The 24,402-nt window shown below is 41.6% G+C and overlaps 1 protein-coding gene across 2 annotated transcripts in view; it reads right to left on the bottom strand.

Moving 5' to 3' along the window:
• The window catches only part of Ars2 (arsenic resistance protein 2), an 842,642-nt gene that overhangs the window by 243,141 nt on the left and 575,099 nt on the right, over positions 1-24,402 (bottom strand). For both annotated transcript variants that reach the window (XM_080275726.1, XM_080275727.1), the window contains one exon: positions 15,156-15,399. In XM_080275726.1, the coding sequence (XP_080131852.1) occupies positions 15,156-15,399 (244 nt within the window). The remainder of the gene's footprint in view (positions 1-15,155; positions 15,400-24,402) is intronic.

Genomic DNA, 24,402 nt, shown 5'->3' with positions numbered 1-24,402 from the left:
TATCACCTGGCAACACCTCATGTGCACTCGTTCGCTAATTTTCGCTGTTTTTTTCCCCTTGAAATATGCCGTATAATTTATTTTCGTAATAAATATACATATAAGGAGGGAAGGGAGAAGCCTAAGTGATATTTACATTCACCTGGAACTACCTAATTTATAATATATTGTCTAGATTTCCTGCCAATCATTTCAGTGCTATACATAGCTGTTTCAAGAGCTAACATTGGTAGTACTGAATATCCCCTAAGTAGGCCTCCACCCGGCCCTCCCTTATCAGTTTACTCTCATCTCCCGAAGTGGAGGTACGTCTGTTTCCTCTTGCTGACTTCAGGGACTTTTTCATCCCCATGCAAAGGGCCCTGTGACCTTTACCCCCTACTAAACCTCGTGTGGAAAGAGGTAAAGGGCTGACAATTGATAAAAGAGTGACTACGATCTTTCTATTGAGTAAAACAGTGCAAGTGGAATTGTAAATAATGTGTAAACAGCAAGTGAAAGTAATGAATGTAAATATACATGAACAATGGAAAATAGTTTTATAAGTTACTTCAAATGACAGTGCATAACACAGTGTAAATAAAATAGAAATGTAAATGACGTATATAAAATAGAGAACGTAAATAAAAATGTAAATGAGTAGTATTATAAGAATACGAGTATATACCCTAGGAGTAATGAAAGTGAAAGTTTCACTCTAGCATGTCTGAATACTATGAGTTATGAGAGTGAAGATGAAAGTGACATTCACTCTCAATGCTAGTATACAGGACGAGAAAGTGAATGCTACGTATTTTACTGAAAGAAATTGAATCCCTACAGTGACAATAAACTAAAACTACTGAAGGAAACTTATGGATAAAGACTGTAGATATATATAAGTGTTATATAGTAATAGAAATATAAAGTGTGAGGGGTTTTATGAATAATAAATGACAGAGTACCAAGAGCGAACTAGTGCAAGTGCGACGGTCAGACGCGCTCATAATTTTCATTGCTTTCACAGTGGTTTTTTTTTTTGGAGCATGGATCCCAAACTACTTGAAAATCATAGTGTTAATATCTGGCTGTGGTAATCATATTATGGGTTGTCGGGAAGTGTAAAGTGGAGACTTCTTTACCCAACTTCAGAGGTCTCCACAAGTCCTACGGTAACTGACGAAGGCTCAACAAACATTCCAGGAGAAAGCTGAAGGTATGTGCCATAAGCATATGTAATTTTAATATTCTAGGACTAATAACTGATTTTTGGCAAATATTTTTTGAGAGTCTGTCGGAGCCTGAATAACCCCGCGGCACACGCAAAACATCGGTAAACATGCCCGCGGTGTAGGGGTTAAAGTGCAGAGTACAACACTTATTTCATTAAGGTACAATGGAGCGCAAGTAAGACAAGAGTGCGCAGTGTTAAGAGAATGGAATTCTGAGTGCAAATGACTAAGTTCTGTGCAAGACTTCATGAACAGTGTACAGTAATCCCGCATATTTCGCGGTAGTTACGTTCTTGTAACCCCCGCGAAAAGTCAATTCCGCGAATACTCTATTAACAATTGAAAACTTGCACTTGTGTCCACCATGCTGCCCATCACACAGTCCATGTCCATACTGATTGCGAGACAATTCGCCGTCAGACAATTCCCCGTCAAAACATGGACGATTCCCCTTCAGAACAATTCGCACCCTGGACGATTCCCCGCCATTCTATAAATATACTAATCAATACTTTCATCAATATACTTATTATTAATTAATCAATACTTTAATAACTATATTTCAGGGGGATCCAGCAGTCTATGTTCAGTAGCGTAGGTTCTGGATATTATTTATTAGTTGTACCTTTAGTCAATAATTAACTTGTTTCTTCCTCGCTGTAGTCGCCTTTGAATTATATTCTAGCGTCACCCATAGCTATCTTCATTAATGAAGGCGAATTGTTTTGTGTTTGTTGTGACTGCGAATTGTCCCGAAACCTCCATACTCATCCCGAAATACCTTCTTACAAGATTGAAAGCACATACTCCATTATGAAGGAAAAACGTAAACACCGTACTGTAATACACAATTATCTACACATTTATTAACAAAACAGTACAAAATAAAAAGATGCATTAACTGGTGATAGCAAACACTCGCACGGTCGTTTCTTAGCTTGTCCAGTAACACAATTTTCTCTGCTAAGGTCATAACTTTTCTTGATCGTTTTGTCACTTTGGAGTTCTTACTAATTGTATTATTAGCCTTTGGTGAGGCTGGCTTACGTCCTGGGGCCATGTGGAAAGCAAGTGGGAGGCAAGAGGCTCATATCATAGTGTGGTTACAACCACAACAGCCACCTAAGGCAGTCAGGCGTGGACTGAAGAATGCGGGACAGAGAGCAGTGTTGCCATATCCAAACAACGAAATTATGCTAGGGCAATGAAAAAATTATGCTAGATTGAGCATATTTGTTCCAAGTAAAAAAAATGAATTATGCTACCTTGAAGCTAAATGATAAAATTCTATACATATTCGTGCAACATATTAATTATGTATTGTTTACTATGAAAATATTAAAATGAACCTACATACAGTAAGAGGATAAATATCGGTATCTACCCATACTGCTTTTTCCCACGAAACTTACGTTTTTCTGATGGATTTTGATGTGATTCGTTCGATTTAGAGCATCATTTCCATCGGAAATAACCAGATTTTGAGATATGACCCCCCCCCATCCCCCTGAAATAATGAGGGATCTTTGGGAAATCGGGGGTTGTAGGGAGGGGGGAAAACACAGAAAATGGTCATTTCCGACTGAAATGAAGCTGAAAATCGAATGAATCATACCAAAATCCATCGGAAAAACCTAGGTTTCATGGGTAAAGTACAAAGCTCAAACTTAACCTAACCGAACCAAACCGAACCTAACCTAAAACCTAACCTAACCTAACCTAACCTAATCCAACCTAACCTAACCCAACCCAACCAAGCCCAAACTGAAAGTAACCAATTATTCAAACATCTTACCTTGTTCGTCTCTCTCTCTCTCTCTCTCTCTCTCTCTGATTTGTAGCTTTTATAAAATTATTCTAAAAATATTCTATTCCATTCTAAATTATGCTAGAATGATTCTAAAACTTCTAATATGCTAAAAAATATTACAGACTCGAAAATTTGATCAAAATTATGCTAAAAGAATAAAATTATGCTAGATATGGTAACACTGGCAGAGGGGCCACGGGAAAGGGACAGAGGGTGGCGTGAGTTTACCGCGCTACAATTGGAAGCTGCGGGAATTTCAATTTTTTTTTTTTTTTCTGTATATTCAAGGATATTTTTGTTGAACTTATTAATGCTAAGAAAATCCGCGAGAGGGCAAAACCGTAGACAAAAAATCCGCAAAAAATGCGGGATTACTGTACTGCAAGTGCTTCCGGAAATCCTTCTTACTGTCAGAGTCTGAGAGGAGGCGGGTTATTCATCGAGATGGCCAGGGACTTGCTGTAAGTACCCAGAACTTTTCATATTGTACTGTACTGTTTTTCCATACTTACCTCTAACACCTCATTTCACTCTTTTATGTCCCTTATTGGTGTGAATATGTCTTAGGCGCTAAGCAAGTGCAGTAGGGAGGTGTTTTTCTGAGTTAGGCTAGGTTAGGGTCCCTAAGTACCAGTCCAGGAGCCAGGGACTTGTTGTAAGTACCCAGAATGTTTAACCCCTACACCGCGGGCTTGTTTACCAATTACTTGCGTGTCCCGCGGGGTTATTTGGGCTCCGACAGACTCTCAAAAAATATTTGCTAAAAATCAGTTATTAGTCCTAGAATAATAAAATTATATATGCTTATAGCACATATCTTCAGCTTTCTCCTGGAATGATTGTTGAGCCTTCGTCGGTTTCCGTAGGACTTGTGGAGACCTCTGAAGTAGGGTAACTAAGTCTCCACTTTACACTTCCCGACAACCCGTTATATGATTACCACAGCCAGATACAAACACTATAAACACGATTCTACCATTTTCAAGTAGTTTGGGATCCATACTAAAAAAAAACAGTGTGAAAGCAATGGAAATTACGAGCGCGTCTGATCGCCGCACTTGCGCTAGTTCGCTCTAGGCACTCTGTCATTTATTATTCATAAAACCCCTCACACTTTATATTTCTATTACTATATCACACTTATATATATCTGGAGTCTTTCTCCATAAGTTTCATTCAGTCGTATTATTTTATTGTCAATGAAGTCATTCTATTTTTCAGTCAGTAAAATACGTAGAGAGCCACGGATTCACTCTCACTGTTATAATATAAATTATTTGTACTCATATTCTTATATTACTAATTACTTACATTACTATTTACATTTTCTATTCTATTTTCAATATTTACCCTTCTATTTTACTTACAATATGTTATTCACTGTCACTTTCAGTAAGATGAAACTATAGTACACTGTTCAATCATATGAACTGAACATCCATTGCTTTCACCTGCTATTTACACATTATTTACACATTATTTACACATTATTTCCAAATAATTCTGCTTCCACACTTGCACTGTTAGAACTGCTTCTGGCTGTGATAATCGAAGAAGCAGGTTACACAGAGGGGAACCTGGCATTCAGCGCACTGCCAAGAGGTGCGTTTATGCTCAGGTGTGCGGCGTGTGGTATGCGCACATACCTGACACCTGTGAATCGCAGCCTTCCTTTTCCCTGTGGCAGGCATTAGCTCAAGTCTGTGCCGATCCATATACGCCCTGTGCTCAAGTCGGTCGGGAAGTGTAACTGGATGGCGCCTTGGAGTTGCTGCTTGCACCTTACCATATTTTTCCAGCAGCTGCTGGACACAAGTCCTGGCGAACAACCTCAGGGAGAAGGACTTGGGTGGCTTTACCTTCATCTTGTACAGGATCAAGGCGTTCAGCATCGTCATATCTATGAGATGCAGAAAAACTTTCCTGTACCACCTAGTATTCTTCCTGAGGCAGTCGATCTCACCAATCATCATGTCGGACTTGTCCACCAGCCGCATGTTTATATTATAGTCCAACACAGCATCAGGTTTCATCACAGGTTCGCCTGTCCTACGGTCGACCTTCCCACTGTCTCTCATCTCCCCCTTATGTACGGTGGTGAGCATGTGCACGACTCTCTTGTCATGCCACCGTATTGCCAGCATCTTCTCAGACTTGCGTAGGTGCACGTCTCCTCGCTGCGAGTTTCCTGCCTGTGGGAATTTGGGGAAGTTGGCACGATTACTTTTGACAGTGCCGCAGGAGCCAATGCCGTGCTCAGAAAGGTATTTGGCAAGTTTCGGTGCTGTATAGTAGTTGTCTGTATACAGCACATGATTCCCACCAAAATACTTTTCTAGGAGCACTTTCACTACACAGCCTGAGAAGCCAAGGGGGTGTGTTTTATCGAGATCGACAGTGCTGGCTGAATAGATGACGAAGTCAAGGATGTACCCCGTCTTACAGTCGCACAGTACAAAGAACTTAATTCCAAAGCGATGGCGTTTGCTTGGAATGTACTGGACAAACCGAAGACGTCCTCTGAACAGAACCAAGGACTCATCAATGACAACCTTCTGAAATGGGTGGAAGAATGACATAAGCTTATCCTTCATTCTGTTCAGAATCTCCCGGATCTTCCAGAGTGGGTCGGTTTGGGAAGGTACATCATTATCGGCAAAGTGCAGGTTTCCCAAGATGTTCCGGAAGCGATCTCTGGCCATGTACTTGTTGAAGGTCGGTGAGGGTAGTAAGGGGTCCATGGACCAGTATTCTTCCAACTCATGCTTCTTGGAGTGTGGCATAAGAAGCATGAGGGCAAAGAACACATACAGCTCCTGCACTCCCAGCATGGTCCACTGTTGCATCATGGCTGCACCTGTACCACTAGCAGCACATTGTGATTCGAACCTGTTAGTCTCATCACATATGTGCTGCATGACTTCGTCATCTAGGAAGGCCAAAAGGTAGTCGACACACTCAGCATTTTCGTCCATAGTGAAGGCAGGCTGAACTCCTGACGAGCTCTCATCGAAAACCAGGTTTTCGGGGACAAAATCTGACCCTTCCGTCCACGCGAAGGAGTCCAGGATTCCCTGGCGTGGCAGTGGAGGGATGGTGGTGGTGGTGGTGGTGGAGGTTGGCTGAGAGGGAGGCTTATCACGGTCAAGGTCACTCGCACTGACCCTAGGTTGCCGTACAGCACTAGCAGCCCTTACCCTACTAGCTACACTACTTCTCACTCTCTTAGATCTACCTCTACCTCTACGGCCGGCCTTCACTGTTGATGCTGGTGGTGACTCCGACGACGAAGACTCCGGAGATAACTCAGCCGACGATGATGACGAGATGAGTAAAGCGGGGCTTGGGGAACGGGGAGGTGAATGATCTCGTGACTCATGGCGGGCTGGGTCACGTGGGGGCATTGTTCTGGGGCTAACACGCCGCCTTTTCACTCCCTTCCCAAATTCTTTTCCTTCCTGCACTAAAGGCTCCTTTCCCTTGGAGCTACACACAGATTCACTGGTAGGAGCACTTGTTGTCGCTGTTTCTGGTGCAATAAGTTCACCCGGCTCATCACACGATTCACCGGAATCGTCAAAATCGCTGTCCATTATTATCATCGACAATTCAGCAAGTTCTCGTGCCACTGCAGAGTCACTGAGGCCTTTCCTGCTTGCCTCAACACTTTTCTTGGGGGTAGAGGTCACGGGGCCCTTTGCAATGGGCGCAGAAGCGGCAGGAATGGCGGGGTGCGAGTGCGACATGTTGTCTCTGCAGTGGAGGACAAGGAACTAAATGCCGCGGTTTATCTGAGAAGGGAAGGGTTGACAATGACACTTTAGGCTGACTGCTGCTAACTTACAGGCTAATTTTTTATAGGTAGAAAATCTCGGCAATAAATAAAGAAATAGGTACTTCCAGGTGAATGTAAATGTCAATTAGGATTCTCCCTTCCTTTCTGATATATATTTTTATTACAGACATCGATTACAAGGCATAAATCAAAGGGGAAATTACCGTGGTAATGTAGCGAATGAATGCACGTGAGGTTTTGTCAGGTGATAATTGGGCAATTTCAGGAGTATAACACTATCACTTACCTGTTTTTTTTTTGGTATATATTATTGGGTAAAAATATTGGGCATAGGGCTTATTTCAATGGATGAAATCTGTGGAAAAAGAAGAGGGAAATTTCCGTAGCGCAGCGCAGCGTGAGAGGTGAGAGGAGAGGGTAATGGAGGGCAAGTAGGGAGGGGAGTCAAGAAGGGGGTAAATTATCTGAGAAGGGAAGGGTTGACAATGACACTTTAGGCTTACTGCTGCTAACTTACATGCTAATTTTTTATAGGTAGAAAATCTCGGCAATAAATATAGAAATAGGTAGTTCCAGGTGACTGTAAATGTCAATTAGGATTCTCCCTTCCTTTCTGATATATATTTTTATTACAGACATCGATTACAAGGCATAAATCAAAGGGGAAATTACCGTGGTAATGTAGCGAATGAATGCACGTGAGGTGATGTCAGGTGATAATTAGGCAATTTCTGGAGTATAACACTATCACTTACCTTTTTTTTTTTGGTAAATATTATTGGGTAAAAATATAGGGCATAGGGCTTATTTCAATGGATGAAATCTGTGGAAAGAGAAGGGGGAAATTTCCGTAGCGCAGCGCGGCGTGGGAGGTGAGAGGAGAGGGTAATGGAGGGCAGGTAGGAAGGGGAGTCAGGAAGGAGTTAAAATAGCTAAAATGTCAACAATGGATGGGAGTACAGATGAGATTTGGAGTGCTGACTAGTGTTGGACATTGGCAGTACTGATATATGATACAAGCCACCACTTGAGAGCCCGGGATAATTCAAAATAACACAGAATCACAAAAGTGACGCCCCGCGGTATGATCCATTGTAGCCGAGCGTCACGAAAGTGACGCCCCGCGGTTAAGGGGTTAATATTGTATAAAGTCACCTCTAAAACCTCATTTTATGGTTCTTTTGCATTTATTTCAGTCTTTTATGTCCCTTATAGGTGTGATTTGGGTCTTAAATAGGTTCTATGCATGTCCTGAGGGAGTTGTATAGGTGTTTTTCTGAGTTAGGGTCCATAAGTACAAGTCCAGAGGGCTGGGGCCCAATATCCGGACGGGATCAGTATCCGGACATGCTGTTGGCTCTATTACATCGGATATTGGAGGGACTACTGTAGTAAAAATTATCCTCCCCTCCTCTCCCCACCCCATACCTCCAGTCCCCTCCCTCCCCTTCCTTTCCCTCCCCTCCTCTCTCCTCCCCTTCCCTCCCCTCCACTCGCCAAACCTCCCCTCCCCTCCAAGCTGTCAAATCTAGCTAGTTTTCATTTCGTTTCGTTTTGTTTTTGAAGACTCCAACATGCTTGCATGCGTCGGCATAAAATAAAATTTCTTTTTCGAGTGGGTTTCGAATAAAGACAGCTAAAATAATTGTGGTGTGCATATCTGTATGCAAAGACACAAATAAATTACAGGTAATGATCCAAAAACACGTGCCATAAAACGTAAAAAAATATGCAAAATATTCGAGGCCGGGGAGTTAAAGATACTGCATGCTAGGGGGTGGGGGGTGGTGGTGGGACGTGGTAAGGCCAGAAGGGGGTGGATGGGGATGGAGGGATAGGAGGAGACCACCACCAGACACAAAGGAAGGACCCCATTGGAGCACAGGACATGAAGGGAGGGTAGAGGGGAACTACCCTCCCCCAAGATGAGTGGGGGGATCCACATGGGAGGGGGAGGATGCATGTGGAGGGGGTGGGAGGGGTGGTGGTTGTGGTAAGAATGGTGGGAGGCAGGGTAGTAACAAGGTAGTGGGGTAGAGGGACATGGCGAGAGGGATGTGGGGGTACACCCCCCACCACCTGGTTACGGGCCTGGGTCCCCACTCCGGTGTGTCCAACACTTGCTTCTGATTGGTTAGAAGCCATCTACGTCACAGCTGGGGTGGAGCCAGCTGCCGCCAGTATTTTGTGGATGTTGCACGATCAATGTTGCTCGTCCTTTTAACCCCTTAAACGCGGCCGTGTACAGTCGTTCCCCCCCGAGTGGCGGGGTTGTATCGTGGTCTGAGTACCTGTAGGAAAATATTCGCCAAAAATCACAGATTAACCCTAGAACATATACTTGGTATGGCAGATGGTACTTACATTCAGCTTTCTCCAGAGACAGGTGTTGAGCCTTCGTGGACTACCCAAGGACTTGTGGAGACTTGCAAAGTTGGGTAACAAAATCTTCACTTTCACACCTCCAGCAACCCGGTTTCCCCTCTACCACAGCCTCATTCTGTCACAGTAAACTTTATACTACAACATAAAGGTAGTTAGGAATCCGTATTTGTACAATAAGCACTGAAAATAAGGCTAAAATCAACGAAGCGTACGGCCGACATGCACTGTGGCGGCGGTCTTCCCGTCACTCAACAAACATTTCCATTTTCACAGCTAAAAACATGTATACTACATTATTTTCAATCATATTACTTCCCAAAAGATCACCACGGCGCGCTTTTTATTCTGCCTTACGCCCGCCACTTTATTCTCGTTCCTGTCGGCCGCTTGCACTGACTGGGAAGAGCTAGAACTCGTCATAATGTCACTTTGAAAGCCTGCAGTAAACTGATGCTAAACAGGGGCAAACCGTGAGAAAAAAAGCTAGTGTTACAACTGGGGAAACAAGCGTTTCCTAGTAGCATAAACTGCTTGTGAGAGGAGAGCACAGATTTACAGTTCTGAGCGCTCAGAGCGCTGCCATGTATCACAGCCAGGCTGGCCGGGCCGTGGTGGGGGGGGGACGGGGGGAAAACGCGATACTTGGCAACAACTGAGGTCAGTAGTACAAAGGTAAAGTATGCTAGTTGTAGCTAGAGGGTGGTGGTACTGATAGACAATACCAGCTGGAGCCTGCTTGCCCGCGGTTATTCAAAATTTACTAGAATCGCAAACGCGACGATCCGCCGTTATGTCCTTTTGGCCGAGCGTCGCAAATGAGACGATCCGCGTTTAAGGGGTTAAGAAACTGTGCAAAAAGCTCGATCAATGAGCTTAATACTTCAGGGGTTAAGTGAACAATTGACATACTTTGGAATTATATGAACAATCTTCATATTGCATCTATATAAAGGTTTCGGGATAATTCGCCATCAAGTCAATTCGCCATCACAACAATAACAAGATAATTCGCCGTCAGGACAATTCGCCCAATGGACAACTCCCCGCCATTTATTTACATATCAGTTTATTTACCAAGTACACTAATTTTTGAGTACTTGTACCTCACCAAAGTTGTTTTAAAATATACCCATGATGTTGTAGTACCAATGGAAATTAATAAATACAGCTATGGGTGATGCTAGAATATAATTCAAAGTCAACTACAGAGAGGTAGAAACAAGTTAATTATCATCTAAAAATGCAACTTATGACATCCAAAGCCTACGCTATTGAATGAACATAGACTTTGATAGATCCCCTTGGAAATTAGTTATTAAAGTATCAATAAATCAATAATAAGTACGTTTACAGAATGACGGGGAATAGTCTTGACGGGGAATCGTCCAAATTTTGACGGCTAATTGTCTCGGAACCAAATTAACAACCCTACTTGTTTCAGTAAAGGTAAGAACTACTGTATACTGTAGTTTTCATGCTTTTTCCTCTTTATTCATTATTAATGTGTTGCATTAAAAGTTTAAACATAAGGATATTTTATGTATGTGAGTGCTATGGTTTAGGGAGATCTGGGAACGTATGATCATTGACTCCATGTTATAATGGGATCACTTTATGATGGATCGCTAAACGATGGGGTTTTCAGGAACGGAACCCCATCGTATAATGAGGGGTTACTGTACTGTGAACTTTTCGATCATTTTTCACGCCTACTGCGTCCTTATACTTGATGAGCGGGTCGCGAATTGTCAGTGTGGAATGCAAGCTTTCTCTGACTAAAATGTTATCATGTTTGATTGGATATAAAAGGGTCAAAACACATGATGTAAACCGGTTTTCCCACACCATGGACACAGGAAATGTTTAGGACTGCTGCAGCCTAAGGGTTAATCTATCTATTGCCACACGCCTCAATCCCGTTTGGGGTGGCCACAAACAGATCGCCTCCAAGTCGCCCTGTCCCCCGCCATTTCACTGCCCTGCTCCCAACTCACACACCCCTCTCTCATATACCTCTCCACCCCATCCCTCCATCTCATCCTCGGCCTCCCCCTCCCTCTTCCCCCCTCCACCTCACTCACATACACTCTCTTCGTCAGTCTTTCTAGGGGTTAACAATCACATTAATAAAACATTATAGGAAAAAAAAAAAAAGGGACACAAGTATTTAATGCATAACTTACAAAATACCTGTGCTCACAAATAGCACGGTAACTGGCAACTCTGACACATAACGGTAAAATATGAGAAACACTGAGAAACTGCCAGTAAATCCCACTTCTCAACAATATATTACTGTATTTATTGTGATGAAACAACATGGCAGTAATCCTATTTTGTATGAAAAAAATCTTGTGGTCTGGCAGTTAGAGGAGGCGATTTCCGTTGTCCTGGGCTAATTCCTGTGTCAGACAGGCAAAAAACAGCTTGTCTTCTCTTAAAGCATTCTCTGGGCTGGGAGTACCTATGGACATGCAGTCTGTTGCAAATGATAGTAGAAAGACTGAAGTTTGTCTGCCACAAATTTTAGCTTTTAAGAATAAGGATAAGTAGTTAAAACACGAGTTAAAAACATATAATTTTTTTCCTATTTCTCAGCACTGATCACATGGGTTGTCATCATGGCTGCTGTTGCCATGAGGTTAACTGAAAAAAAAAACATTGGTAAATTGTGAAAAATAAGACGCACTTGAAAGTTTACTCAGAAGATTTACGAAAAACTACAAGGACAGCCACAACCCTGTGTTAACTTATGAACAGTGCTGTCACCTGGTGCCTGATAGTGAATGTAACTGATATTCCTCACTGCAAGCACAGCTTTTTAAGATGAAAACATGTTTGTAACTTTCCACTGGCCTTTATTTTTTGTGATTTTATATTCTCTCTGCATGAATCAAACATGCAATCATGTGACTTCAGGACAAACCCAACTCCATGTTTACATACTGACAGTATTGCCACCTGGTGTCAGCTGGTAAATATAACTGAAAGTCCTTAATGCAAGCATGGATTTTTGTGATGGACAAGTTCTTGTAACTTTTCATTGGCCTTTATTTTATTTGATTTTATATTCTCAAATTTACTAGTAATCAAATGACTTGAGGACAAACCTGGCTGGGTTATGATCAACATAGAAGAGGGGTGGACTGGAGCAATTTCTGGTGTACATATGTATAATTGTGTTACAGATTTTCATTTTTTAAGGATAGACTGACGAATAGTACTGAACAGCAATTTGAAGTTTTCAAATGTATGACTGTGGTAGATTTTCACATTTTAATTTTAAAAATCATTAATAATGAAACCAATGACTGATGTACAGTACTGAATGAATATACTGAATCGTGAGTGTGCAACTGTGCATTCGTGTGAATGTGACTATATCAAGCTAAGGTTGCACTGGATGTTGGTTAGGAGTCAAAAACTTTTCTCCTTCGACTTCCTCTTCTAAATCTAGGCGCGTCTTAAACGGTGCAGCATCTTGTATGCCATAAAATACAATAATAGCATCACTATATGCACAGAAGTACTGTATCTCCATGACCCATACTGCCATCACTAATAACACCCAGAACATCCCTTCTTACAAAAAAAATTAACAGGCACATCCCTTGACCATTATGCAAATATGTTACCTTAAACTAACAAGCAATGAATCTGAAAAAATTACCTCTGCATATGCAATCCTTTCCACCTGACTGCAACACATTACCAAGAAAACAAAGAACTCTACAAGCACAGGGCTGCATGGCAACAGCAACCTAGATCAGCAACATTTATGACCACAGAACATCAGTGCCTCACAAACATCAGCAACTACTCATATGCACACTGTGGCATTTCCAGTATTTGAAAAACAGAGAAGAATTATCACTGTTCTAAAGCCAAACAAGGACACATCAGACCCTTCTTCATCTAGACCCGTAACACTACTCAGCATGCCATCCATGATATATGGTGCCCAATTCTTAATAAAGACACACTAGTTTCATATCCCCCTTGGTACCTTAAAACACAACTTAAGAATATTACACTCCATAGACACTTTACTTAGCAACCTCACATAATCTGCACCTGATGGTATCTACTCTGCAAGACCCACAAACTGCACACTTCTTATAACAACAGACATTAGTGAAGCCTTTGTTGCCGACTCACGACACAAACTGATCAACAACATTTGATACAAACATGGTAAACACCATCAAATGGTGGCTTGACAACTCCAGGTACTAATGTTATACTCTAAGACGATTTATCACAAACATGTAACTTTCATCCTGGAGTTCCACAGGGCTTCGTTTTTCAATTTACTCTTCAGCCTATACCAGCATGACATTCCCATATACAGAAAATATACAGAAAATATAACAACCACATGCCACATCATAGACACAGCCTACACACTGCAACAAGATGACCTCAACACAATTCACATATGTGTTGAGGACAACAAGATGATGATCAGTTAAGTCCATCACCACACTCATCACTGGTTGTGATCATGTGCACCGGTACAACTCTAAAAGCATACTTAAAAGTATATCTGTGCCAAACACATTCTCCACTAAGAAACTTTGAGTGATATGACACTGGACCCCAGACTCAATATACTCAGGGCACTTATGGGAACAGACTTTGGGCAACAAACAGAAAGTCTCTCTCTACTCGACAAACAACCTTCTGTATCAGATCAGTGATGTCCTGTGCTTCTCGGCCATGAGTTCCTATCCTGTCTAACACCCACTACAGGACCCTGCAAACTATACACAACAATGCCCTATGCATCATTACTCATTGCACCAAAAAGACTATAACAGCCCCTTTACACTAAAGTCTTCCCTGTTAGAGAATATATTAATGTTAGAGGCACATAATTCTATGCAGCAGCCTGTGCTAATAACAATCTTGTCATTACATGACAGAGCCTCATGGTACAACCAGGTGCATAAAACAATCACCACACAAACAATACTAGACCCTCTTGAACAACAACAAATCCACAGACATTTCAACACTAGCAAAGAAGAAACACCTACACACTCATTTCACACACAGGGTAATACAACACCTTGATCTGAGCAATGTATTTTGTGTCACCCTCCTGACATTTGCTCATCAGAGGCATCTTTAAATAGATCCTGTTGAATACACCTAATGAGGCTTACATCTGTACATCACCCAGCCTTTCTCAATTATCAGCTTTGATCTGAGCTGGGAGGAATCAGAAATGACATGTGCCTTGCTTGTAAAATAGGACCACACAACATAAGTCACATTACAGGGCAGTGCATAGAAAAAGTCACACTAAGATAGACACATCAATGGTGTGAAGAACCTATGAGACAATTTTCTAGGGTAGTTGTTTACCTACGGTTGATGAGTTTGCTTAGTCCTACTTGGTCAAGTGGAGTAGGGCTAAAGAAGAAAAGCGTAAAACACTTGCTTATTCAAACCTAATACCATAAACCCATGCACATTCAACTCTAATAACATCAACCACTTATGCATTCAACCCAATAACATACAACAACTCTCCCTTCAACCAAATGATAGGCACTAAAGAGGAGCCTACATGTGGTTGTGCTGTGCTCCCTGGTTGATACATCTGTCACATCCACCCAGGAGCCAAACCTCCTAATATTTCCCGGCACCTCCCAATCAGAATAACCCAGGTCCAACTCTAGTGAGCTGCTGTCTACCGCAAGAGGGGAGTTGGATCGCTGCACAGTGTATCTACTGTATGTACTGTATCTGTAGGATGGCCCCTCGGAAGCAGCTGCTTAACTATGATCAATGGGTCTGATTGGCCTGACAGACCAGGATTAAGCAACAACATCTCAGGAACATAAAGCACCAACACAATCAATGCAACAATATAAAACCCTTACCTTTTCAATCCTTCACACCTAGAATTCACACCTGCTCAACCTCAACGACATTAAACACCCACCTAATTTCTTTGCCTCTTCATCGGAGAGTTTAGTCAGTGGCTGAAGGAAGGAGCCAATTTTGTTCTCGAAGGCACGGCAGTAATCGTGGACCTCCTGCGGGGTGACCTTACTGGAGGGAGGGATGCCACGAGCATGCATGATCCCGCACCGGTTGGGCATTTCATCTTCATTGGGATATTCCGAGTGGTTATAGTAATCAACTGAATGCACGATGCGCAGATACAGCAGAAGACGATCCAGCACCTATGGGACAAAGTGACTGAATTTACTGTTAGCTTTATAGAATCCATCAGGTAACTTGGCTTAGGTATGGTTGGCATGGGTTGAATTGGGTGTGGCTTGGCTGAATGGGGATAGAGTTGATACAGCTGAATTGGGTTGGGGTTGTTATGGTGTGGTACAGTTGAGATGGGTAAGGTAGGACTGGGTGTGATTGAATTAGATTCGACTGAGTATGGCTGGGCATAAATGGGCATCAATGGGTTGAGCTGAGGTGGACTGGGCATGATTTGATTGTGTGGGGCTGGACTGGGTAAAGTTTGACTGGAGTAGCTATATGCTGTGGCAGTACCATAACCAATGGGGTTTATTTCCCAGTGAAAGAGCTCTCACCTCCTTCTGAAAGCTCAAAATGAGGAAAAGTTTTCACATACCAACAGTTTGGCACTTTGTGACACTTGGCTGGGCTGTCTTCCATGGTGGGGTGTAGGAAAATATGAGGAGGTTTGCTCCAGCCAGAAGGACAATGCAGTTGCTTTGCTCTGTCCAGCACACATGGCACCAACAAGGCACCAACAAGTGTAGACTCATCAGTGCCACTACAGATATGTACATACCACAAATGTGAGACATAACATGCCAGAAGCTTTAGCTCACACTTGTGGCGTATACCGTACATAGCTGCTGTAGCACCGATGAGGAGCTTACACATGATAGTGCTCTGTACCCTGGGTGGAGAGAAGCAGGTGCAGCATCCAACCTGGAGCAAAACTCTTCATATTTCCCTGCAACTCACAATAGTGAAGAACCCCGGTTCAACCTACGCATGGAACTGCCTACCACAATGGAACACCACTTCCCTACACAGAGCATGTACTGTACTGAACATGTACTGTACTGTACATGTAGCTCCAGGAACTGTTACCCCCTGCAATCCTGTTCTCACTTATTTGAGAACAGTACCTACATCTCCATCCCCCAGCCTCCTCTGACTTACCCATTCCCTCTCTTTACCACTCACATTAACTGCTTCTCCCCTTATAACATTGTGCTTGTATTTAAAAAAAAAAGGCACAGTTGCCATAATTCATGATCTTGTTACATTTTTCATTCATGGCTTTGCTCTGTGAAGACAGTGTCAAAGTGAAATTTAATTACAAGCTAGGATACTAGGTGGAAGTGAGAATGAAGCAGCAAAACTACTTCAGAAATGCAAGGATATGAACACCCTATAGTTTAAGACAAATATGGCCTTTGGAGAATTTAGGGCCTGGATGTCCCCATAAGCTCCTAATCTTTTCCTCATAGAGGCATGTAACACACTGACCAAAGTGAGAGTGGATATAATCACTACTACCCATCATCACCCAGCTGAAACTCTGAAGAGCTTTATTCCTGTTCCCCTCCTTTTGTCTCCCACTCAAGATGCTCTCAAGATGCTTTGGTGTTTCACCACCTCCTCCATTCAGCATCCTGTTCTCCTGACTTTCCCCCCTCCCCTCTCTCCCTCCCTTTACCTCACCCCCTTCATTACCCTACCTTTTCCATCCCACTATCACTTTCTTCAAAGGCAGTATATACTGCAAGTGACACCACACACCTTCATAGACATTCCAAATTATATCCTCTGTGGATCATTCAACCACATGTTAAAATATCAATTTGCTGTATCAAACTACTTGATAAAAAAAATTCTCTGCTGTCTGCCTCCAAGCCCATGAGCAGTGCATTGTTGCCACATGAATGAGAGAAGGATGGCATGGGGTAACAGGACTCTTGGAGCCAACTGTACCTGCAGGATGACCCCATAAGAGACAGTTGCTTACCAGTACTTGATGGGTTTGCTTGGCCAGACAGACTAAGGTTAAGCAACAACAACAAATACATACTGGTAGCTGCTATTTAGGTAATTTCTACACTGCTTTGTAAATTCATTAATGCTGCATCAAGGGATATTATTTTTATTTTTATTTTGCCATACCTTGACAATATTATTCAGTTCAGTAAACACTTTTCCTACTATAGGATTCAAGTAGTTACAAACCACACTTTTTGCACATGTTTTTCTATCTATCTATCTATTACCAGACGCCTCAATCCCGTTTGGGGTGGCCACAAACAAATCGCCTCCACGTCGCTCTGTCCCCCGCCATTTCACTGCACCGCTCTCAACTCACACACCCCTCTCTCATATACCTCTCCACCCCATCCCTCCATCTCATCCTCGGCCTCCCCCTCCCTCTTCCCCCCTCCACCTCATTCACATACACTCTCTTCGTCAGTCTTTCACCCTCCATCCTCGCCACATGGCCAAACCACCTCTTTTTTATATTATTTCCACATACACAAAAACCATAGGTGGGCAAAAAAAAAAGTATATACTGCACAGTACTGTACAGCAGATGTAAGTCCAGTCATCGTTTGCACCTCAGTCACCTGGCTAACTTAAAGTGCACACATGTGCATCCTTGACTATACTGTAATCATGTACGTCTTATGATTTGTGAATACCATTTATATGCATGAACACTGATACTGAATAAATCATAAAGTATTATTTTGCAGGTTTGTTATTTCAAAGTGTTACTTAAAAATGCAAACACAATGGTTAGCTGGAAAATATACTCTACACAGATTTTACCATATTAATATCAATATGTCGAGAAGCTGAGGATCAAAGAAATGGCAGATGAATACAGGACCAAAGTAGGAGTTAGAATCAGTGAACTGGAATCAAATGGATCTGGACAGCCTGTGGAATGCATATAGGAATTACTTAGAAATGCTAAAGTGGTGTGTAATGTGGCATGACAACAAAGAAGAAAGGTACAGCATGGTGGGATGAAAAGGTTAAGGGAGCAGTGGAGGGAGAGAGGAAGAAGTGGCTAGAACGGTTACAGGACAGGGGTTCAGTTGAAATAAGAATTGAATATACTGAGAGCAAGAAGCATGTGAAGAAACTAGTGAAGAGGAAAAAGGAGGAGGTAAATGATGATCTATGAAGAAAAATGAATGCTCACTACTCTGAAAATAGGAAGTTATTCTGGAAAGAGGTGTAGAAATGTAGAAGTGAAAGTGGAATGAAATGTTAAGGTGTGAAGGATGTAGGTGGTAGATTATTAACCCATGGAGATGAAGTAAGGATCAGATGGAAAGAATATTTTGAAAGCCTGATGAATGGGAACAGAGACAGCAGAACCACTGTAAACATGATTCGTTTTGGGGGTGTGCAGAGAAGGAATGCAGTGCCAGGAAATGTGACACACAGGCGAAGAGTGCTGTGAAGTGGCTGAAAAATGAGAAAGCAGCTGGGGTTGATGAGGTGTATGCAGAGATGATTAAGTGTAGTGGAAAGAGCAGAATGAAGTGCTTGTTGGAGATGTGTAAGAAGGCATGGATGAGTGAAACTGTGCCGGCAGAGTGGAAAAAGGCTGGGATTGTACCCCTGTATAAAAATAAAGTTGAGCGAACTGAGTGCAAGAATTATCGTGGCAGAAGTTTATTGAGTGTGGTAGGGAAGGTATATGGAAGAATTATTATAAAGTAAGAGAGATATCAAAAGTCCTAGTAAGTGATGAACAAGGTGGTTTTATGAGTGGCAGAGGATGTGTGGATCATATATCTGCTGTGAGACTGATAGTGGAGAAGGCTTGTGAGAAGGATTATAAGGTGTTTATGGCATTCAAGGATCTGGAAAAAGCATATGACAAAGTAGACAGAGAAGGATTGTGGAAGGTTTTGCACCTGTAGGGTGTAGATGGTAAGCTGCTAGGTGCCGTCAAGAGTTTTTATGAAGGTAGTGATGCATGAGTAAGGGTTAATGGGCATCTAAGTGAATAGTTCACAATCAGTGTGGGTGTACAACAAGGTTGTGTTATGTCCCCATGGTTCTTCAACATATACATGGATGGGGTGATGAGAGAAGTAAAAACACAAGCAATGGAGAGGGGGATGGTGTTGGTAATGAATGGAATATCTCAAATTTGTAGTATGCTGATGATGCAGTACTACTTGCAAATACTGGACAAGAACTTGGCAGACTACTGCAGAGTTTTGCTGATGTTTGTGAGCGTCATGACTTGAGAGTAAATGTAGAAAAAAGTAAAGTTATGGTTATTCAGAGAGAAGGTGACTCCCAGTGCAATGTTACAGTGAATGGAGAGAAACTGGAATTGGTGAGAGAGTTCAAATACCTGGGTACAGTGATAGAAAAGAGAGGAAAATGTGCAAAAGAAGTGGAAAGTTGAGTGACACAAGGAAGGAAAGTAGCTGGTGCAATGATGGCCTTGATAAGAAACAGAGGCTTGAGTGCTGCAGCTGCACAAGGCTTACATGAAGGAGTGTTAGTGCCAGGTTTAACATATGGATGTCAGATATTGTGTGGCATGAAAACAAAAAGTCAGAAGTAAGAACAGTTTAGATGGGACTGCTGGGGAATTTATGTGTACAGAGAGCGGACAGGATACAAAATAATGTGATTCTTGAAAGATGTGGAGTGAGGAAGTCGGTGGACACCAGAATTGAATGGTATGGTCATGTGGAGAGAATGGATAACAACTGAGTGGTGAAAAACGTATATCTGAACAAATTTGAAGGAGGGAGGATGTGAGGTAGGCCAAGAAGAAGGTGGAGGGATATGGTGGATGAGTGTGTGAGGAAGAGAGGTTTGGAAGTCAGTGAGGCTAGGGAACTGACAAGAAATCGAACTGGCTGGATGAATACTGTGAGAAGAATAACACTAACATGACATGTGAATAACACTAACATGACAGTGGCCGGACTGATTCTATTGGATAAGTTTATGTGAAACCACAGAACGTGGTGAATGTTTCTGGCATATCAGATAGAGCCAGGATTCCGGGAGCTTGAATGGCGAGTGAACAGAAGCATGGCCCGTTGGATTGGGCAACTCTGGGCTGTCTGGGCATAGCTATTCCTCACCCTGGCCTACGGTGAAGAAGAAGAAGATGAAGAAGAAGAAGGAGGAGGAGAAGGAGGAGGAGGTATTATCATTATTATTATTATTACAGTAAAATCCCCATTTTATGGATGGGCAATTTTCTAAAAACATAGATTCTTCAAAATGAATGCAAAATATATGAACAATAACTAAAGCTGCATATAAACTAGCTGAATCTGGCCATGTTTACTTGCAGAGTTCACTTGCTCATTCATGCGATTATTAACAGCAATGTTTGGTAGATAATACTTTGAGGAGGTCACTAAGGCCCAGTGAGTTCACATGAAATACCCATGGAGTTAACCTACTTCCTAAGCCAGGCATTTCCTTCATTAGTTTGCTTATGCTAAACTGAATCCATATATTTATCAAGGCTCCCTCCCAAAAATGACCAATGAACTCTCACCATCATGATATATTTCAAGGATGTGAAGTACTTGAACAACTGATATGAAAGTGGAATCAACTGGGGATAGCCCAGTGAAATTCTTATGGCACATCTGTAGCAAAGTGATGGTGTCCAAATGCACAAGTTGTCACTGTTTAGGTACACAATGCAGCATATTTTGCAGTATTTGATGATTGCTGCTTACTTTATATCAGATCAACATCACTGACATACTTTACCATATGTAAAACATACAAAATAAAGCACATGATCATCAGTTTTGGACAACGATCAGCCAGTATTACATTACAATAAGTGCCGTATTCATAAAACGTCTTTATCACATAAAATTATTTATCTTAGGGTTTTATCTTACCCAGTAATGCAAGCAAACACTTGAAAAGAATCCCAAAGTGAATGCTAACAGGAAAACCCAACACATAATACAGTAATATTTCTGACAGTAAGTCACTGATGGAGAGTTGTTAATAAGAACTGCCAAGATCTTAGGAGAACATGGTCCCAAACAAGTAATGGAATACTACCATATTCAAACACAGTTCAATATTACATATTTTGGTCATTCACAATCCAGCACAAGGGTTGGTATACAGACTTTTATTTGGGGATGGGGGTAATGCCTGTAGTTCTTATATAGTGATCAGAACAGTTTTCTAATTTTTCTTCATAGCAGTTTTCCAGCAGGACATACTTTGTTGTGAATTTATGCATGTACAAATTCCATGAAGAGGTAAAATGTAGTAGGCCAGTTGTCGAGTACTAGGCAGCTCCAGTTGCAATGTCTAACTTAGACTACAAGGATAATGAGGATAGTATTTCCAATTGTAGACTTTGAGAATATGACAAAAAGAGCATTTTTGATTCTAAGAAAAAATATATCTACAGTAATCTCTCAGTTATCCATTGTCACAATATCCGGCAAAATTAGGCAATTCCCAGCTCAGAAATGAGAAGAAATTGGCGGTACAGAAGAGTTGTGATTTAAGAAAAAAGGAAGCAATGATCCTACAATAACACAAGCATTTAATTTCTCCCTTAAATATAATACAGTATTGCTCATCTGTGTGGGGGAAACTGAGTGGGAAGTGGGTACGTTAAGGTAATGGATTTCCAGATGGCTGCACTTGTTTGCAACTCATGCATTGTGCTTTTGTTGGTTGCTGATTGGGTTCCTTGATCGTAACCCACGTACCATACTTGCTGCTGCCTGCCTCAGTTACTGTGTGTTGTTGTGTTTAGAAGCATTAATTCATTCATTTATTCATTTACTCACTCCTCATTTCATATGACAACTCTGGGCATGTGTTTCCAAGCTAAATTTAGTTATGCCTAAGCACCCTGAAAGTTCTATGAACACAAGAAATGCATTCATTCCCAAGGAAAATGTAAAACTGTTGGATGAAGTGGCATGTGGTGTGGGACCTCAATGCGAATAAGAGCAACATTCTGATGGTCAGATAAAATGAGTTGTATGTGTTTATGATGTGGAAAGTTTCTTTGCTGGAGAGTGATAAAAAACTAAAAATGTTCATGATGAGGGAGCAGTAAAATTCATGTTTTCATATTTAGTTTAACAAGTGTGAAATGGGCTTTGTAACCGATCTTTGTTATGAACTGACAAACTTGGGACTAGAAAATCTGGCTATTGTGGTATGTGAAGAGTATGTGTGTTGACGTACAAAGTTAGGTAACATAATTCTGTTCTTGTGAATAACACTGTCATACACATTATACCACTTGAATGGCTTGTTTAATATTCAGGATTACTGCATTTGTGTTTACCCTAGAAGTTGTATGCAGTCACTCAATGCACATAACATGTCTCCCAGATAAAAAAAACTCTTCCACACACTCAAGAGACTCACCAGTAAGTTCAATCCTTTTATGCCTACCAAGCTCCACATGCTCTCTCTGATACACTGCACACATGAAATCAACATTATCACTCAGTCTACCTCTGATACCACTACATCTCTTATGCCCCCACTTATCACAAAAACTGCACAAGATGGAATTACAGTAAACCCTTGATAAGTCGAACTTTTAGAAGACGGAATCTTTGGAAAGCCGTACTCAGGCTGAGACCACGTATGTAAGTAGGCCGAGATGCGGAAGTAGGGAGACAAAGGTGGCACCAGGTGGACATGTTGCCACCAGTCTGCTGCTTGCCTGATTTCACTGGCTTTGAAGTCTCAGATTATCTTGAAGTTATGCAAAAAGTCGGTGAGAAGAATTATAATGAAGTTGATGTCATCCAGTGGCTTGAAATGGATGCAGATGATCCTGGATATCATCACCAAACAGAAGAAGAAATTGCTGAGTCCATGGCTGGGAAGAAAGATGAAGATGGTGATGATCATGATGACGAGGACGAGAACACTGATGCTGGACGCAAGAATCCACACAAATTATCCCAAGTTAATGGATGTTGCCATATCTTGGCTGGATTATGCTGATGATGCAGAAGCACAAAATTTTTATAGGCATGTGAGGGAGTTGCAAGGCTTGGTTATTTATCGCCGGTATTCGCAGCAGAAGCAGGTGAAGATTCATGACTTCTTTAAGCCTACACCAAGGCACTGGCCTATCCCTGCTCCTGATTCCAGCTGTGATTCTGCTTCTACAGCTCTTCAGATAGCCAGCACTTCAAGTAGTGTTGGCACAGACACCAAACAGTGTCTGTGTGTGTTTATGAAAGCTGTAATTTGACTAAATGAAAAAAAAAAAATGTGTGCGTGTGACTTAGTGTTAAGTAATTATGATTAAAGTTTTTTTTTTTTTTTTTTAAATCTTGAAGTTATGATTAAAGTTCAGTATTATTATTACTGCAAGTGTTACACTGCAGTCTATTATAGTGATTACATTTAAGTTTAATTCTTAATGTCCAGTGAAATAAATACTGGGTACTGTCTATAATGTTGCATTAAATTGTGAACTCCACCACCTCCGTCTCCAACGCAAGCTGCCGACCGGTCTGTACTACCCCTAACGAAAGGTAAATTAGGTGCACTGATTTTTTTTTTCTTTCTTTCTTTATTCATTTATACACTATATGCTCCATTACTTCAGTGTTGAAAAGACAAGTGATAAATATTGTCTTTGCAATCTGGGGTGTGAAAATCCCTCTCCATCACAAGCTGCCAACAGGTCTGTACTGTTTCTACGAATGATTTTCTACCAATTAAAGGTATATTAAATGCACTAAATTGTTTTTTTGTCATAACTTATTTATTTATATATGCTCCTTTAATTTAGTGTTGAAAGGACAAGTAATAGGTATTGTCTTGGCAATTTTCAGGGGAGAAAATTCGGTAAGATGGAAAATTTGGTCATTCGAACCAGGGTAGAGCCCCATATAGTTTGACTTGTAAAGGGTTTACTGTACTTCTCATGCCCTTGTGGCAAATTGCACAAGGTTACTCCCCCTCTTCTTTGACAGTACTGCCCACAGCCCTAGATACCATCACTTCTGTTTTATCTGCATTTACTCTTAACCCCTCATGCCCCATACCATCTCTCCATTTCCTAAATCTTTTCTGTGCCTCACTTTCGTTTAGTTTTCGTTTTTGTTTTTAAAGGCTCCAACATGTTTGCATGTGTCGGCCTAACAAACTTGGGACACATTTGTTAGAATCTCAGGCCGTTCTACCTTACTTCA

Source organism: Coenobita brevimanus, chromosome 62 (assembly GCF_032717465.1).
Source record: "Coenobita brevimanus isolate Jiangsu-jjx chromosome 62, ASM3271746v2, whole genome shotgun sequence".
NCBI lineage: Eukaryota > Metazoa > Arthropoda > Malacostraca > Decapoda > Coenobitidae > Coenobita > Coenobita brevimanus.
Note: the sequence above shows the minus strand (reverse complement) of the source record. Positions and strands in the feature narration are given on the sequence as shown.